Genomic DNA, 17745 nt, shown 5'->3' with positions numbered 1-17745 from the left:
AACAAACCAAACGCTTGCCACGGTATGGTGGCGCCATCTAGGTTACGGAACGTAAAGAAACGCGGGAACAAACCAACACCGCTGTACAGGGTGGAGACAACCTTTGAACGGTCCCGTGCCGCCGCAATTGGGCCAACGGGCTCAACGCGTTATTCTTTTTCATTTCCCACGAGACCTAGCAACGCGAAACAGACAATATGATTCAAACTTCTTCAGTAAACCGCGTTGCGGCGATAATTTTAGCGCGGTTTTGACACAATGACTTGCTTCGGTGGCGAGCGAGCAACCGAAAATGGCGGCGCCAGCGTATACGTGTCTCTACCCTGTGCGGCGGATGCGTAAATGAAGGTATTCTAGGCTGCAGAGCGGTCGGTTCCTGTGATGTCATTTGGGATCACGAAAACGCACGATTGAGCGGGAAAATCAAAATTTTAACCTAAATTGTTTAATTTCTCAGTGAATAAAGCACCTTTTGTATCCGGACAAGCGCTGGGGGCACTATAAAATACGAATTCTTTCGAATAAAACCAACTTTCATTTCATGGCTCCTTTAAGGGCTTTCGCGCGCTTTAAAGCATGTTCAGTTTTATTCCGTGTGCTTGAACCCAGAATAGAGCAACTGGCGCAATATTATGTTGGCGCGAGAGCGATTGCGCAGATCAATGATTTTTGCTGGAAAAGCATTGATTAGTAATCAGAAAATGCAGGTGTCGGTTTTATTTGAAGTTTGAAGGTCATGGTTTTATAGTGCATCCAGAGGTACAATATTTCGGAGAGAACTAAATTGCGTTTGTAGTAATTTTTTCTACGAACGTGTCCAAGTGCTAAAAAGTACGTTTTATTCTTTTCCGTTTGCGTTTATCAGCTCCCCTGCCTCCAACTTTGTCGACCACTGGCTTCGGAACTGCCGCAGATGTAGTTGCGGTCTCCTGGGTTTTCTTCAACAGCACCGTCGAGCGTGTTGAGGTAACTTGGCATTTTTATTTATAGATGCCCGGAATGGGTAGCGGTTGTGTTTTTTGATACGTCAATACTTGGTAGGCCAACGAAAATTGCACATACTATTCGCAAAGCGTTGGATTGCTATCGCTTACTTTTACACTGAGGACATCTCGTATATTCAAAAATGTTTGAATAGCGTACCGATGGCAATCCCTTTTGCTTTAGAAAAGGCTGTTGCACTGTTAACGGTTTATACTTCACCCTTCCAGAAACATGCCCGTTGTGTAGTCATACACAGTCAGAATATAAAATGGTCGAGAAACAAATTAAAACGCTGAACTTAAAACATTGAGGAAGACCTCAGCCGATAGTCCGAAAATTTTATTTTTCGCGATTGTCTACAGTATAACTCTTCAGAAACAATAGCATTTTCTCAAACGGTGAAGACAACGTTTTTTAGCGACGTAACTCTAACTCAAATTATGGGGATTGTTTTCTTTTAAAATGTATATTACTGCTAAGGCAACGCCTTTATTTGAATTCTTTTGTTGAATGTATTTATTAAATTAAAACAACTACTAATGAACACAATTCTTACGCTTTTGTTGCGTGAGAAAGACCTCTTTGATATCGGCAAAAAGATTCGCCGTTAATATATCCCTAAGATGACGGGTTCGACAAGGGGGCGTGGCTGCAGTGGTACTGGTTCTGCTTCATTGCGGCATTGTATGAGAGACATCAAGTTGAAGCGCGGTTCACCACCTTCATCTGGTCATGCACCTGTCGCAAGACCTCCCAACGGAAACCCTGAGTCGCTTCGCAGTTTGCAATTGTGACCGGGCAGCCAGTGCAGGGAGGGGACAAGGAAGGTATGAAAATTTCCGCGACAGGTTTTGGACCATGGTCGCAAACCGACGTAGGGGAATGATCTAAGGAAGTACGCGAACGCGAGCACGGATCGGGCCAAGCATAATGTTCACGCGGGAGCGAGGCGAAGTGCTCGGGCAACTATTAGACTGCCACCAATAAAGTTTTAATGACGTTTTGACTGCGTAGCTGTCGTAGATCGAGAATTTTGTATGTCTGCTGTAGCTGGCGGCACGCAGGGTTTGATACAGGTTTCCAGAGCCACATATAGAAGCGTAGCGGTCTCGCTGTTAGCAGCCCCACAGAAATCAGTTCTCAGAAACTCAAATAGAGGCCTATCGGGCTCGCGTCAGTGGTCTCAAAGAAATTTATTTATTAGAAGCACCAATCTAGTTACAGTGGCGTCGATGCCAGCAGCCTCACAGAAATTGGTTTCCTGACACACCGATAGAGGGCCGGAGAGGCCTTGCAGAAACCAGTTTCCAAACCATCCGGTTGAGGTCGCCGAGGTCTCGAGCGGGCGCGCTCTTCTTTCCGGCTTGTGCAGGTGGGAGAGATAGAGCTTCCTTCTCTGATGTTTTACCAGTGTTGTACACGTTCCTCTAAAATAGGAACGAAAGCTCGTTCCTCGTTCCTTACCAATTTTGAAACGAGTTCCCGTTACAAGTTCCTTTATTGCAAAAGGAACGCGTTCCAGTTCCACTTCGAAAATTGGAACGTGTCGTTACATTAACGTTACAATTAGGTTTTTAAATTAAAATATAGTGTCGGAATATCCTGGGGTGAAATTAACTGATAAATTTAGAACTCACATCGAACTACGTATATCATACGAATATTAACACCGCCGGCAGAAGATTATCTGGAGATAAAAATAATCAAGAGAAAATTCCTAGGCGAATTTTTTCAGGGAGCACTGGACAAACTCCAGACGGCTCTAGGAGATTTCGGTGTAGGATGAGGATGTTTCGGTGCGGAAATTTCGGTGTACGGACATATCCGTGTACGGGCGTTTCGGTGCGCAAACTTTTAGGCGACCAAATTATCCGGTGCTTGCCTGTTTGCGACAGCCATTATGTTTTTATTTCCGCTTAACGTGGGTTATTGACAACAATTTGGAGCAGTGAATTTATTTTTTGATTGATGCCATGCTTGACCTTTGCCAGGTATTTTTGGAAATTCTACATTTATATATTTTTGTTTAATACCTATTCCAGGGGACACCTGTTATGCAGCCGAATGAATTCTTTAGCACGCGTTTTTTTTTTCATTTACGACAGGTTGTTAATTTATATTCGCTCTTTTTAGCTAAGACAATTAACCGGTGTTTACGATGGTCGGACGCCTTTTTTGTGCTGTTTTTTTTTAATTACACACCCTCAAATTACATAAATTACATGCCCACCCTCAATATCCAAAACGTAACAAACATTAGCTAGCTCCCCCCGAATGCAGAAAACCTTATGAAGGCTATTACGTAGGCTGGGCTGCCTTGCTAAAATGAATTTGCGAAAACTGGTCTAGGATATTGTCATGGAGGAAGAACGGGCGTTTGGAAAACAGCCGCAGCTTCTAATGTCCTAAATGTTGATTAAGCGCGTACGGGTTGTGAATACAAATTTCACCCATCCTGTTCAGGAAAACCAACCTGCGTTTTATGTTTACATGCCTACATTCACCATATTTTATAATTCGTTGTCCTAGCGCCCCCCCCCCCCCTCCTGTTCTTGTACTCTATAATCTCGACCAGATTTCTTTTTCAGCCATATTATTTTCGGTTTCCCCTGAAAATACAACAGGCGTGGCGTAGTTCACGTGTTCACGGTCTCCGAAGCCTCACCGCAGTGGTACAGGAAAAAGCTTTACATTCACCAGGAGCTCACGAAACGTCTATAATGTGCAACAAAAAGCCACCCAGAAATCCGCTGAGAACACAATGGCCACCATCGTTGGGCCCTGTCTCCCCCTTCGAAGAACAAGCTTGCTGGCTACACCCGCCCGCGCGTCGCCGTCATAGCGACGGCGCCTCCTCACCAGCAATCGCCCCTTCGTCGTCTTCAGTCGCCCATTAAGTCGCACATATCATGGACACCCCAGGCATACATCGCTTTCTTCCATTATAAGGAGAAAAAAAAATTGAATAGGCTGGTGTGACGAGAGCGGCAACAGACGTCTTCAAGTTTTCGAAGTCCAGTTTACACAATCGTGAACCACAAGTGACACCCCTCGCTCTCTACCAAGGGGGCTGGTAGCCGACGGGGCTCAGCCTTCCCCTCCCATAAGTAACACCACCGTAAGTGCGATCGTTGGTTGGTTAGCTTTAAATAGAACCGACACCGAATGCAACGAATACGAGATTGATTGAGAAAATAATTAAAACGGAATGCACACGCGCTTAATCTACATCGTTTTTCTGGTTTTTTTTTCCCGGATGATTTGCTGTGGGGGTGGGGATTGGAGGATGGACTAAAAGCAGCAGTGTCTTGCACCATTCGGTGAAGTGAAAGCAAAGCGCTTTGGTCACACTTAAAGTACTAGGGTTGTTCACATGAATGTTAAAATAAAAAAAATGTTTTACGGATGCAAATTAACAACGTTAATTTTACCATCTACTACCGAAATTGGGTTTTACGTCGCATTGCTCCGCCGGCGTTTAGCGTTCTTTTCCAAGCACGGCGGCGCAAGCACAAGTCTCGAACGTAAAATCATATCAATTCACGAAATTACAATATTAAAGCTAAAATGTTCAAAGAATACCTGGGACATCGCGTGACTCAAAATACCAGATGTTGTTTCTCTCTCTCTCTAGGCCAAGACGCCGTGCACCAAAATATTTGTCCGTGCACCTAAATGTGCGACACCGAAATCTCTGTATCCCGTATTAGAAAATCTTTCTCCGCCAGGGACCAATTCTATCGGCCAGACGCGCGTCCTGGCCTCCCGAGGCAAACGATGAAAGGTGAAAAGCATTCTCGCGGCTACGCTATTCACCCGTCGAACGCCGCGTAAGTTCAACCAGCATGAAAGCAAGCACAAGTTGCGGCCTGCTGCGTGGTTGTTCTTCTGCCTTTGACCTTCTAGGAAGCACTTACGACTGAAGGGCGGGCAAATTGACCAGCTTATAGGAAGAGGAACGCAGTCGTGACTTGTGGATTTTCGTACTTGAGCCTTGGCATCAAAAAGAGGAAAATCCTGGCGATGTAACGGCAGGAACGCCGTTCCTGCCGTTCCTTCAAAAACCTAACGAGTTACCATTACAGTTCCACCAACCCTTAATGGAACGGTGGCGTTCCTCCGTTCCTCCAAAAAGGAACTAGTTCCAGGAACGCTGTTCTTTGTAACGCCGTTCCGTACAACACTGTGTTTTACTGCCGATTGCTTTGCGGAAACCGTAGAGCTTGCGAGGCCACGGCATGGCTGTTCTTGGGCAGGTGCCCGTGACGTTCAAGCTTCCACAAGAGAAGCGCAGTCACCCCGTTTCAGCAGAATTTACTCTGAAGGGAACTTTGATTTTCCTCGTGAAGCTCGCTTCAGTATACGCGTTCTATTCATCCGCGGTGCTTCTCGTCCCCTCTTTATCTTTTCCCTTGAAATATATTGTTTTCTCCTGTACTTCTACGATGCTAAACCACAACAGCGTACCAGTACAGTCTCGGCTCTAAACGTTTCATAATTGCTCATTGCTCTTTCCACACAAATTGCTCTTTTGCATAAGTGCACTTGCTCTTGAGCTGCTTTTCTTGGGGTTTCTACGTGAACAGCAACCGCAAGCTCACGTAAAATAGATGAGTGGAAAATAACGTTACCTTTTTCCCTGAACACCCGAAGATTAGAGAACAAGCGTCAAGATCTGACGACTACCAATGCAAGCAACATTTTTGGCGAAAATATGAGGCCACTTGAACTTTGAGTGGAAGTTTATCCTACGTTTTATTGATGGTGTGGAATGCTATACAAGCAGCCGAAAGAGTCCGGAGCATAGAAAGGAAGTCACAAGACTTCTCCTCACAAGTTGGATCAATGGTAGGAGGATGCGTCTTGGAATAGAACACATGCGAAAGAACCATCTTGAAATTGCGGCCTGGGACCTATTTTTAATAAAATTGTGCAAGCTAAAAAAGTGAAGTAAAATACGCGCACTCTAAAGAAGGCATTGAGCATTGATGAAGGAAAAGACAAGCAATGTGGCAAAACACGACGTCATCTGCTCAAACTCAGGCTGCTTCGTCTCCATGCTCCGCTTGCACACTTCGCACCGTCTGTCTGTTTCTGTTGTAACACGTACTGAGAGAAAATACTAAGAAATATTGGCGGAGTGAACCTGAGCAAACTTACTCTTTTCAGTAAACAACAGAATCTTGGGAATTATATTTTAGCTGGCAGCATTTTCAATTTAGTTGCTTTGAGCAGGCTTTAGTAGTACTTTTCTATTCGCAAGAAGCTCACACTTTCGCTCCCCAGTGTAAGCAGCGTTGCACGCTATGTATGAAAAAGTATGACAAACACATAGCATTCATTTATTTATTTACTGTGCTCTGGGTTGAGATCTCGAAGATATTTGTGGAAATATATTTTGAGTAGCTGTTTACATGGGTGGTTCCATGATTTTGTTTTCAGCTTCTTCCTGGTATAACAACAAAAAATTTTGATATTCATGAAAAGCTGCAAAATGCACCATCTGGGTGCGTGCCAGGACTGCCTACGTAATTAATGGGGCCGGGACCTTCATACCAAAAAAATCCATGTTTTAGACACCTAAACAGGCCTTCAGAAGTGCCTTTTAGGCGTGTATGTTCGTCGAATAGTGTGGTTATGCACATAAAGGCTCATCTCATATTTATTTCAGGACCCTCTTCCACAAAATATGAGAATCGCAATAAATGGAGCGAGCCAATCTTGCGATATAAAAAAAATTACAGTTTTTTTTTCGAAAAGAGTTCAGAAATATATTGCTTTGCTGCCGATTTAGGCTAAATTTAGGAAGATTGCATCCTTGTAGAAAGGCTACAAGAGACGAGACAATAAGAAGCATTTCTTTGTTTTAACCACTAAATAACGCCTGCTTTAGGTCTATATTTGTGGGCGGAAACTAACCCTCATTGACCACCACAGTGTTCGGAGTGTGGTCGTTTTTTTAACACTCGACTATCCTACTTCTTTCCGGCCAGACCCTTTGTCACTTTATTTACCTGAGGAAAAACACAACTTTTATATAAGACAAGAATTCATGCTAGGGAATGGCGCTCACAGCAACCGGTTCTGAAACAGCCGCAGACCTGCATGAACATCTGATAGGAACTCAACATAGACATTGGGAGTAGCGCCGACGGTCTCAGGTGGTGAATTACCTCTCCAGAAAATGTGAAATGAGCACTTGAATGTGGCATGTCAGGCTTATGTCTGGCGGCGGGGTGCCGAATATTCTGAGTTGCGATGCTTTCGTAGGCTACAAAGCTAATACTAAAACCACAGTGTTCATATTGTAATCTTGCGAGCTTATCCGCGCTTCCTAGGGATAACATCGGTATTTGATCGAAGAGGTACAATCGGTGCGGCTTTTTGACGACACTTATGCGTCTGGAAGAAAGCGCTTGTAGGTGCACAGTTTTGCACGTTCACAGCAAAAAAAAAAAAACCACCGAGTCTTTTCTTTACAACTTTGAATAATCGTGAGGATAGCGCTGTCAAGTACGACAATTACGGATAAAAATTGGAGTCGTCCAGTCCTCTCAAGGTCAACCTGTCGTGAGCAGCTTCTAGGTGTGACAGAACTAAGTAGATATTTTCTATGTGCTAGTTAACAACTGTATACACCACGAAGGTTCTTTGCAGTAAATGTTGCAGCTACATTAGAAACGGCTTTTTACAGAAGGGCAGATTACAGCTGTTGCGGCCAGAGAGTTTCAAAAGTACTGAGATACTCGGTTTATAACTTCTATATCTCGTTCTTCTTCTTGATACACGTCCTGCTTGACGTCGGTCAGTGGTCTTCCATTGATTGGTTGCAATTTCGCACGTAATTGTGGCGTAAGCTTGATACTTGTTTGTGTCGCATGTTCACGTGGTATATCCGTGAGATATCTTTGACATTAAATGGCACATGCGGAGTTGTATTGCGTTTATTGCCTTTGCTTTTTTTACGCTGTTAGCAATAAATAGAGCATGTTCGCCCAGTTATTCTGATTGGAACACTCTCCCGCCATTTACACAATTCTTGACATTCCCAAGTAACTCTGTATGCCTAATTTATTCTTTTCGCTTGGTTTCTGTTATGTTCCGTATTTTGTCGCGTGTTCTTCATAGCTAAATTATTGTGAAATTTGAACACGCCGTATTTACTTGACTCAAAGCACCCCCTGTTCTTCGAGATCGCTATGCCTAAACTAAGGGGGGTGGTTGGTTACTTTAAATCAAGAAACCTAAATTCGCCCTCTCCCCGCACGCCAGTTTTTTTTCGAGACGGTATCTCCACAAGACAGGCGAAAGGAATACTCTCTAGAAGACATTCTTTCTTTCTTTTGAATATCAGGAAGGCATTCAAAATCTAGTTACAGACACTTAACCGGCCGGTTACGTCTGAGACTGACTCCCCCTTACTACCATTCTAATCTGTTGAGCATTTTGGGTCGCCGCTCTCACTATCCCCCAGCATATCGTCTGCTGTTTCATTGAAGTGGTTTGTAATTGTAAAGCTCATAAATGACTCTTGCCACAACATTACGCCGGGACATCTTCCTTGCATTTTCAATACACCTTGCACTGGTTGCATGAAAAGGGGAGGTTGAGATTCGTAGGAAATCTTCTTTGCCAATATTTTTTTCCCGAAAGTAGAGGACGAGGCTTGGAACCGGGGAGTGCTTGGAACTGCAAAATTATGGTATATTAATCCGCGGACACAGCGCGAGAGGATAGCATACAAAAAAAGACCTCGTGTGGACGTTGGTTGCGGCATGTGAGCGTTCGGGGCAGCGGCGGCATAGTTTAGCTGTTCGCAGTGATCTCACCGAGCGGGGATTGTTCTCGCAAACGGCAAGGTTTCGGCTTTCTGAACTTAGAACACATTTTTTGGAACAGATTCAACCCAACACACCCGTGTTTCCTGTCACTCTTCAAGAATGAAAGTGAACACTTTGTAGCCTTCCATTTAGCAAAAAAAGTAGTGCAGCGTTTGGCGCAGTTACAATTCAGTGTGATGATGCCGACAGAGGTAGAAGCTTACTAATATTTGCTAGATTTTAATCGTATATGGAAATGTCCTTCACGACACAAGTTAGAATCCGTGCTCTGCGCGTATGTCAATACAAAGATTTGTGATCTCAAGTTTGAATATACATCAACCGTTTTTTTGTAAAGTTCAAACTATTCTTTTAAACACTTCTGACTATAATTGCTGCGTAAGATTTTTCTGGATAAATCCTCTCATAATGGTAATGCGATGTACATTCAAGCGAACACTTAAACCCCAAAACATTACTTCAATTTTCCAGGTGGCTACAAACAGCAGTGATTTCGCAAACTGCGAAACCTTGCCGGGCTGTAATGTAGTGGTGCGAAACGGCTGGAACGCATCTTTCAAAGCCGGATTCATTAAAATATCTGGTCTAACTCCCCATGAAGCCTACTTCATAGACCTTCGAGGCTGCAAAAACCATGGTTGTGGTGACCCAACGCGACTTCACGTCACTACAGGCCTCTCAGGTATTATTGCCTTGCAAAGGCAGGTAGCATGGCGCTTTATTTATTTTTTGTGTTGTGAAAAGGCACTGTGGTATACTTAACTTTGCTCAGCTTGTAATTTGAGGAATGGGTAATATTCTAAATTATTTAAACATTTTCGAAGTTGCCGAGGCACATTGCATTAACAAATTGAAGACCTGAGCGTCAAGCACAGAAAGGCTTTCACAGGTCCACTAAATAATGTAGCAGTTGTTAATGTGTTTTCATACAAATACCTCTTTAGAAGGCGATCTAACAGATTCTTGCATACCTCAGCTGTTTACATTTAGAATAAGTGGGATCGAAATGCACCCCAGGTAAAAGGTATAAAAAACGCGAAGCAGTAATTTTGTCCTCTGTTCTCTTATAGACAGTCCTAATTACTGCGATAGTTCTAAGTAGCACCTGTCTTCTTATGTTAATAGAGCCCATGTTTAATCAAGTGGTACCTTAGAAAAAAATCCGCAAAATACTGTGAATAAATCAGCCGAATGGGTTGACGTAAATTGTGAGGATCTGCCCTCCAGTAAATGACTAGGCTATCGTTCTTACTGATGAGGGGCATTTGGGCTTTCAGGCACGATGCGGGTGGTCTTATAGACAGAAGATCTTGGGTGTAAAATAACGTTTCCCTGCCTTATCGCTATATAAGAGCGAAATCGGAGACAGCATATTGTAGTTATTTTTGTTAGGGTTGTTTTCAATGAAATGATCACTAGTGTTAGACAAAGGCTTTTTTTCACAGCTTGTCGGATGTTATATCCTGTAGTAAAGATGAAATATCACAAATAAAAGAGCACAAAAAACATTGTACAGCGGAGCACAACACGAGAAGTGCTTATGTGATTGCAATGAATGTCAACCCAGTCCAGGTGTGCACAAATTTCTTATAGTCTCATCAAATTGCGTGATAAATAGGAAAGCTTGTTTTTACGTCCATACTTGTAAATGCGCTGAAAAGTGATTGCTACAGAAACAGCGGATCAAAGAGTGTTGGTCATGAAAAAAGAAGGTATGGGCAGTTTCTTTTCGCCACCATTGAAATAGGCAAACTTACCGGCATTTATTGCGCAAATGTTTTTACATGTTGTTTGGTGGAGCCTGATATGTCGAACCGTAAGTTCATCCTTAAAGTTTCGGGCACACGAGGCTCCTCCAAAGTTTCTACTCAGATAATTGTTGCTCCAGGTGCGACACCTTCCTGAATTTCCTTTGTTGTATAAGGAGCACAGTCGTGCTCATAATGACGTTTCTTTCACAAGGCGCAGCCTTGCTGCGCTGGAACACAGAATGTTTGACCACAGCGGCTGTCTAGTCTCTCCCAACGTACCATGGCGCTGTCAAGTGATACCACATGGCGTATATGGCCAGACCGTCTTATCTCATACCCCGCGCGCGTGCCCACCGTGCCGGCGGCGCAATACCCACCTGCGGCAATAGAACACACTTGTTGCTTTAAAGGGTTCCGGAAAGGCGCTTTCAATGAATTAAAAGAACAAGTTCAATTGCTAGGTTGACTTGTCAACGTCGTCTGTGCCAAGTACAACTTATTTCCGTGCAATGGAAACCTCACACTTTCATAGCAAAATTGGTTATGCGTTCTATATCTTTCCAGCGTGTTTTTGGACACCACCATTCAGGCTAATGGACGTCATCAATTCTTCCATGTTCGTGCCGAACCATTAATTCTACAACTGTGTGGCCTTTTTTTACACTTCCAGCGAAGAGAAGCGTCGTCTACTCAGCGTAAACGGATTGCGGTGGTACCTTTGGTTAATTAGCGCTTCCTGAAGCACGCGAAACGCTGTACTCTGCGTCCACATTTATCTTTTTTACCCCATTACCGCGCTTCTCGTTAGTGCGCTTTAGATAGGCCGGCCCGGCGATGACACGATGCCGACGGCGACTTCCGACTTGGCCGACCGCCTTGTCACACTACGCCGACAGCGACATAACCACGTCCGACGATCGAAAGTCCTCCTGGTGTGACTGGCTGGCTGACCGAGCACACCGACAATACCGACCAGCCGAACGGTCGTCGGGATTCTGCCGAAAAGGGAAAATTTCGCGTTGACAACGTTAGCGCGGCAATACATTCCGCTCTGTTCTCTTAGTTCCTAGACAGTAATAAACGTAGTAAGGTCCATGCCGCCCCTACTTCAACACAAGCTATAAACCGATCCGTAATTTCCTAATCACTCTTAGGCCGTTCTGCTTGCAACAATTCCTTTGCCAAAATGCTTACTGCATAGTTATGCGGAACCAGCGCCACTCGTCGAAGAGAAGTTACGGAAAGTTTATTAGGGGATATGGAATGAAAATCGACCAAATTCTTTAGTGTAAAGCATAAAAGCGAAGTACAGCAAAGGCTTTTCCCGCCGGAAGAAATGCAGCCACGGCGAAAACAGTGCGCTTTCTGCATATCAGTTATGGCGGGGGCAATGAAACCTTACTGCGCAAATCTTATATACGTGTTCAGGCAACCTTTCAGGAATTCTTTAAAGAAGGTCTAAAACATTTATGTGACACAACGGGTGGGCTCAGTCTAGAATACAGGTTATTTTTTCACAATAAACCGCTTTGTCATGTCGCAATATACTAAAGCCTCACCCTCACTCCATCATATTCGCGGGTCTAAATCCCAACAAGGTGTTGCTTTTTCTTTTTTTCTGCAGTCTTCTACGGGGCATGGTTTGCGAATAATATTCTCGAATCTGAAAAACAACTTTTTGGTGGTTCTGTAGAACTGCAATATCGAAAGTAAACGGAGCGTTTAAGTGACTGGCCCGATTTTTTCAACGTTCAATATATTCAATCTTCAACAAACATACATGCATGTTTTGTTTAATGTATACAAAGCTCGTCCTTTGTGTATATAGCAAGGCAATGGTACATTATAAAAAAACACAAATACTAATGTGTGTATTTTCAAAATTGGTGTGTCTTTATATGCTGTAAACATATTCACTTTCTATCCACATATACAATACACAATTTAGGGGCAGGGCAGGCAACCAAACCCTCTACATAAGGCAATTGGCTTCATTGAGCACGCAAAATACGAACGAACAGCCTTTATAGAGAGAAAAGGGCCGCTGAGCCACCGGGGAAAAGGCGAGGGTGAAATAATTTGTGCAATAATATGCAAACTCGAACGAAGAGACAGGCTTGCACTGCCCCACAACTCACAATACTCTTCCAAGAACGCTCGTAAAATCTTTTATGGAGCACTTGTGTAGTAATTCATTAATCCTGGTTCGCCCAGAAATATATTTCCCTGTAAGGAAGGGGGGGCGGAGGATGGAGAATAGAATGCACGATGCACGCTAAAAAAGTCCTTGTGCCGTACTGTGCAACATTTTGGCTGTTTTTTTTGTAACAGTTAGAGCCCACTGCTGCCTGTGTACGCGCGTGCATGCCGACACCACAACGCGTCCACGCTCGACAATGGCGCAACGGAGGGGCCAGTTAAACATTATATAAATTGGCATCACTTGGGAAGCTTGTACGGGCTCACTCCAAAAAGTTTGAGATGACTCTTTAGTTATTCGCTCACATATTGTAGGCTTTCATATGTACGAAGACGTCGTCGTCGCGAACGCGCAGTGACAGGGTCATTTCTTTTCGCGTTGTGTTGCGGCGGGGTGTGAAGCCGTAAACGCCCTGCCCCATTCCGGCCATCCTCTGTACGAGCCGGGAGCGGAGTGCAGGATTCATAAGCAAAATGATAAAAAAGGCCCGAAACGAAACGCAGAAGTTCGAGCGGCCCCATAGCAAGGTGATGCTGCGCCGCACAATATCGCACTAGCAGACGATGCGTGCATCAAGATGTTTTTGCTGACCTGCCGAGAATCGAGGCATCATGGTCAATAACTCTCCTGCGGGGCGATGATATTGACGAAACGAGTGAGAATCACCGCATGACCGAAATTGCGATGCTTTGATTGGGAAAACCTCCACCAATACTCCTTGCCTTAACAAACTTTTAAAGGAGGTGATTACTAGCGATTTGTTTTACCTTAAAGTGTGGACACACATGTATCCACAAAACACCATTCAGGGCCGCTTTGAGGTTTCCCGCGCTTTAAGAAAAGGAGGAGGGAATTTGAAACGCTGCAATTCTTCTATGCAATCATAAATCGTGACGCATTTTTCGTCTTTTACAAAATTCGCGAAGGTACTTCGTTTAAAATGTTATCATCGTTCCGATACCTTCACAAAGGCAGTCATAATTGTATTTTAGATCACCTGGGAAAAGCAGAATCTTCTATTTTATCCTACAAATAGGTAAATAAAGTTATCGCAATCGGTCCATAGAAGAGACTATTCAGGATCAAGCCACTTCAGAATGGAAATACACCTGTACTGCATAGGGCTTTTGATGACTAAAGAGGAAGTGGTCTTGATAATATTTTGCAGAAATATTGACGGGAAGTAGTAGTTTACCTTGTTTATAAACACATTTGAAAAAAAAACATTCAGCAGTGTCAAACGCTACAAAGTTTAAAGTGCATCAACATGTGCTGTTGACCCTTCAGTTGTTTGAATATCGTTGTTTGGTATAGTAAAAAAATGGGGGGGAGGGGACAAGTTGTTCTCTGTACACTGCTGCATTTCCGGTTACGAAGGAGCAACACAACTCTGTTCAACACATTGCTTGACACTCGCGGATCAATCATTACTTGTTCAAGACGTTGCTTGACACTGCAGACCAGTCACGACTTCTTGTCAAAACTATTGCAGTGGCATCGCCAGTTATCTATTAAAATAGGTACCTAGTATGCGATTATCGGCAGGGCGGTAGCGAAACACTCAACAGTTCAAACCAGCATTCCGGCCATGCACTGTTTCTCTTCTCAGTTGGCCATTTTTTGATGGAGAAGATAATGAATATACGTATATCGCCTATATCAGCAAGAGGATGTAGTAGGCAAAAAAATAGGCACTACTCTTTGTTGCAAAGGGGCGCATCTGCACCAGAGACGCGAGTTTTCGGGCGATTTTTATGAGAAAAAAACAGCTAGTGAGGCGGCACCAGGCACATTACTTCGCAGTTGTGCCTGTTCAGGAAAATTTATTGTTCAATCTTCGTGAGAGCAAGCGGTGCTTTTCGAAATGAGACAGTGGTTACGCATGTCAATACGTCTGGTATTGAAGCACCAATATATGCAACTCGGCACCACCAACTAAAAAGGTTTCAGTTAACTCGTTCACGTTCCTTTGCTTTCTGTAGGCCATGCACTGGGTTTTCTGTAGAGGCGGCAAAAATGCGAATACGGAACAATTCTTCACTTACGTAACATAGGCAGTGAAGAAACTGCCGCCAGAACAAGTAATTATCAAAAGTAATTGACGGTAGTTTCATACAAACACAAATTAGCGTTAGTGCGTCAAACCGCACAAAATCCAAAGAATAGAAACTTGCCGAAAGCCACCTTGATGTAGGCCGCCTGTTTGAAGTTCTACCCTTAACGAGCAGAAACTGTAGTCTCTAAGCTTCTTTCGTTAATATTTCTTTCCTCTCTCTCTCTGCCAGTCTCATATTTATATATCTAAAATACCCAACTACACGTACTCTCCTAACTTTAGTATCCCATTTATGATAACAAAACGTATTCACAAGGATGATTAGGTTTGGATGTTGGTGTTTTTTCAGGTTGATACCTAAAATGTAGCTCGTTAAACCATGAAGACAAAATACAAGGTTGTTTTATTCAAAAGATTTCGTGTTTTACAGTGCACCCAGCGCTTATCCGGATACAAACGATGCTTATTCACAGAAAAAATAATGCATTTATGTTAACACTTTGATTTTCCGCCTAAATCGTGTGTTTTTGTGGTCTGCAATAATATCACAGAAACCGACTGCTCTGCAGCCGATTCCGAAGCCTTGTTTACCGTTAGTGAACCTAGATGGTGCGTGCCACACTGCCACCATACCGTTGCAGACCATTTTCTGCATTTGGTTTGTTTTTAACCTTATTTACACCTGGCTTGTTTTTTGTTCTGGGAGAAGATAATCCCTTCGGGAAAAATATGCTCGCTCGACAAATATGGTCAAGTAAGCGACCGTTGTGTGCTTCAATCGCCCAGTGACGTCTGAGACAACCTCAAAGCATCGCTATCCTGTGCAGCTAAACCAAGCATAGTGGGCGCAGTACTAACAGCAGTACGCATCGGTACTTCTATATTTACGTGTACTTTCGCAATTTGCACTGCTTGTGCCACCATTCTTGCTGATATAAAAAGAATGCACGCTACATTTAGGCGCAAAGAGATCATTCGCTAAGCTTATAAGCTTTGCCTAATTTGCGTCCGCTTTTGCCGGCCTCCGCCAATCAAAGAGCTGACGAGTATGACATCATAAGTTGTGTTGCGGGAAATGAGTTAATGGGAAGCATGGCCATTCCCTGTTTTAATAAGTATATCGCCTATTTGAGCGAAGTTTACGTTCGAAGTGGTGTCAGTTTCATTCTAACGAGGAAATTTTTTGAATAAACGAAACTTGTGTGTTGTCTTCATGGCCCCTTTAAAGAGCGATCAGTTCTGCGACAAAAGTAAACGCCAACTGCAAAGCCCAAGCGATATTTTGGTTACTGCGGCGTTTTATATAAAAATCGCTTTTGACCACTTAGCCTCAAAAGTGCTGGAATATCGTTAGGAACTTTCACGTCTTCATCCTTGGGAGCTCTATATCGTCAATCGGCCCTCACATTCCCGGTGAGATTTCATATTCTGTTGTTTAGCCAAACGAAGATCAGTTGCTTGAAAATGTCTTTCAGTTTACGTATTTAACGTCGCATTGAAATAATGTGTGGGCACTGTAGGGACACGAACCTCTTTCGAGAAGCGACTTTTTTTGCTTGCAAACGTTATAGCTCCTAATTGAAAAAGCGTGTACAGAAATGTGTACCAGGTGTCACTAAATATTTCACAAGCGTTAGACGGCTTGATTTCAAGACAATACACTAGAACACGTCCCGCACCAATAAAATGTTTAATTAAAAAAGCTTTGCTTCTGCTTGCCTACTCCAAAAGGAGGTGTTACTTTGAATTGCCAAAGAAAAGACTTAGGTACTTGTTTTTTCCCGTTTCTTTTAGCTTTTGGGCATCTATGCCAACAGAAACCGCCTTGATGAAACCACAACATTGTGCTTTGCGAGTGTGGAACGCCGTCCGTGCTCGTTGTTTTGGTATATTAAAATCGTAGCCCTTTCTTAAGGGTACTGTTACCTACAACAAATTATAGTTTTTTCTTTATTTCTATTCATTGGTGCGCAGTGCATTATTTTGCACTTTGCACCCGTCGCGGTGGTTCAGTGGCTAAGGCATTTCGCTGCTGAAGACGAGGACGCGGGTTTGATTCCCGGGCGCGGCGGCCGCTTTTCCGGTGGAGGCCAAAAGCAAAAACTCCCGTGTGTACGAGATTTAAGCTCCCGTTAAACATCCCCAGGTGGTCACAATGAATCCGGAGTCGTCCACTACGGCGTTCCTCATCGCCAGCATTTCGTCGGCGCGTGAAACTTCACTATAAATCAATCAATCAATCAATCAATCAATCAATCAATCAATCAATCAATCAATCAATCAATCAATCACTCAAGCAATCAATCAATCAATCAAAATCAGAATTTTGCATAGTACATTATCTTTATATAGCAAGGTAACCAATGAGCACCCTTGTGTCAATATACGTTACTCTCAATTATGTGGAATCTTGTTTCATCATATTCATCATTATCATCACCACCACCCTTAGCATCGCTGTGTTCACTGCAGGCCGAAAGCTTCTTCAAAAGATCTCCCGCCTCGTCTATCGAGTGCTAGCTGATTCCATGTTTATCCCCGAATTTTCGCAGCTCATCAATCCACCGCGTTCCTGGCCGACCCATATTGCAGTTTTATTCTTCTTTACTTTACGCATAATATTTGCCCCCGTAGCGCAAGAGCAAAAAGTTTTCTGTAAACATTTCATTTCTGGCTTTATTCAATAACGTGGAAATCTGTCAGCATAAATGGGTAACTTATTTAAGGTTTATATTTCAGCCTAAAATCTGAATCATTGGTGCTGTTTCATGCTTTTTGTTTGAAAGCAGTGCGGCGGCAGAAACACTTATACAATGCCAAATTACAAAGGATGCCATTTTATTGGCGAAAAAACTTTTACTATCGATGAACGCCAACCTTGTACGATTGTTAACAAGAAGTAACCCCATTTTA

General features: G+C 43.4%; 1 protein-coding gene across 1 annotated transcript in view; it reads left to right on the top strand.

The window, feature by feature from the left end:
• Positions 1-17745, top strand: part of LOC144139992 (uncharacterized) — a 132171-nt gene that overhangs the window by 107800 nt on the left and 6626 nt on the right. Inside the window, exons 18-19 of the mRNA XM_077672208.1 lie at positions 866-966; positions 9297-9507. Of these exons, the coding sequence (XP_077528334.1) occupies positions 866-966; positions 9297-9507 (312 nt within the window). The remainder of the gene's footprint in view (positions 1-865; positions 967-9296; positions 9508-17745) is intronic.

Source organism: Haemaphysalis longicornis, unplaced genomic scaffold (assembly GCF_048455015.1).
Source record: "Haemaphysalis longicornis isolate Haplotype H1 unplaced genomic scaffold, Haemaphysalis longicornis Haplotype H1 scaffold_5, whole genome shotgun sequence".
Lineage (NCBI taxonomy): Eukaryota > Metazoa > Arthropoda > Arachnida > Ixodida > Ixodidae > Haemaphysalis > Haemaphysalis longicornis.
Note: the sequence above shows the minus strand (reverse complement) of the source record. Positions and strands in the feature narration are given on the sequence as shown.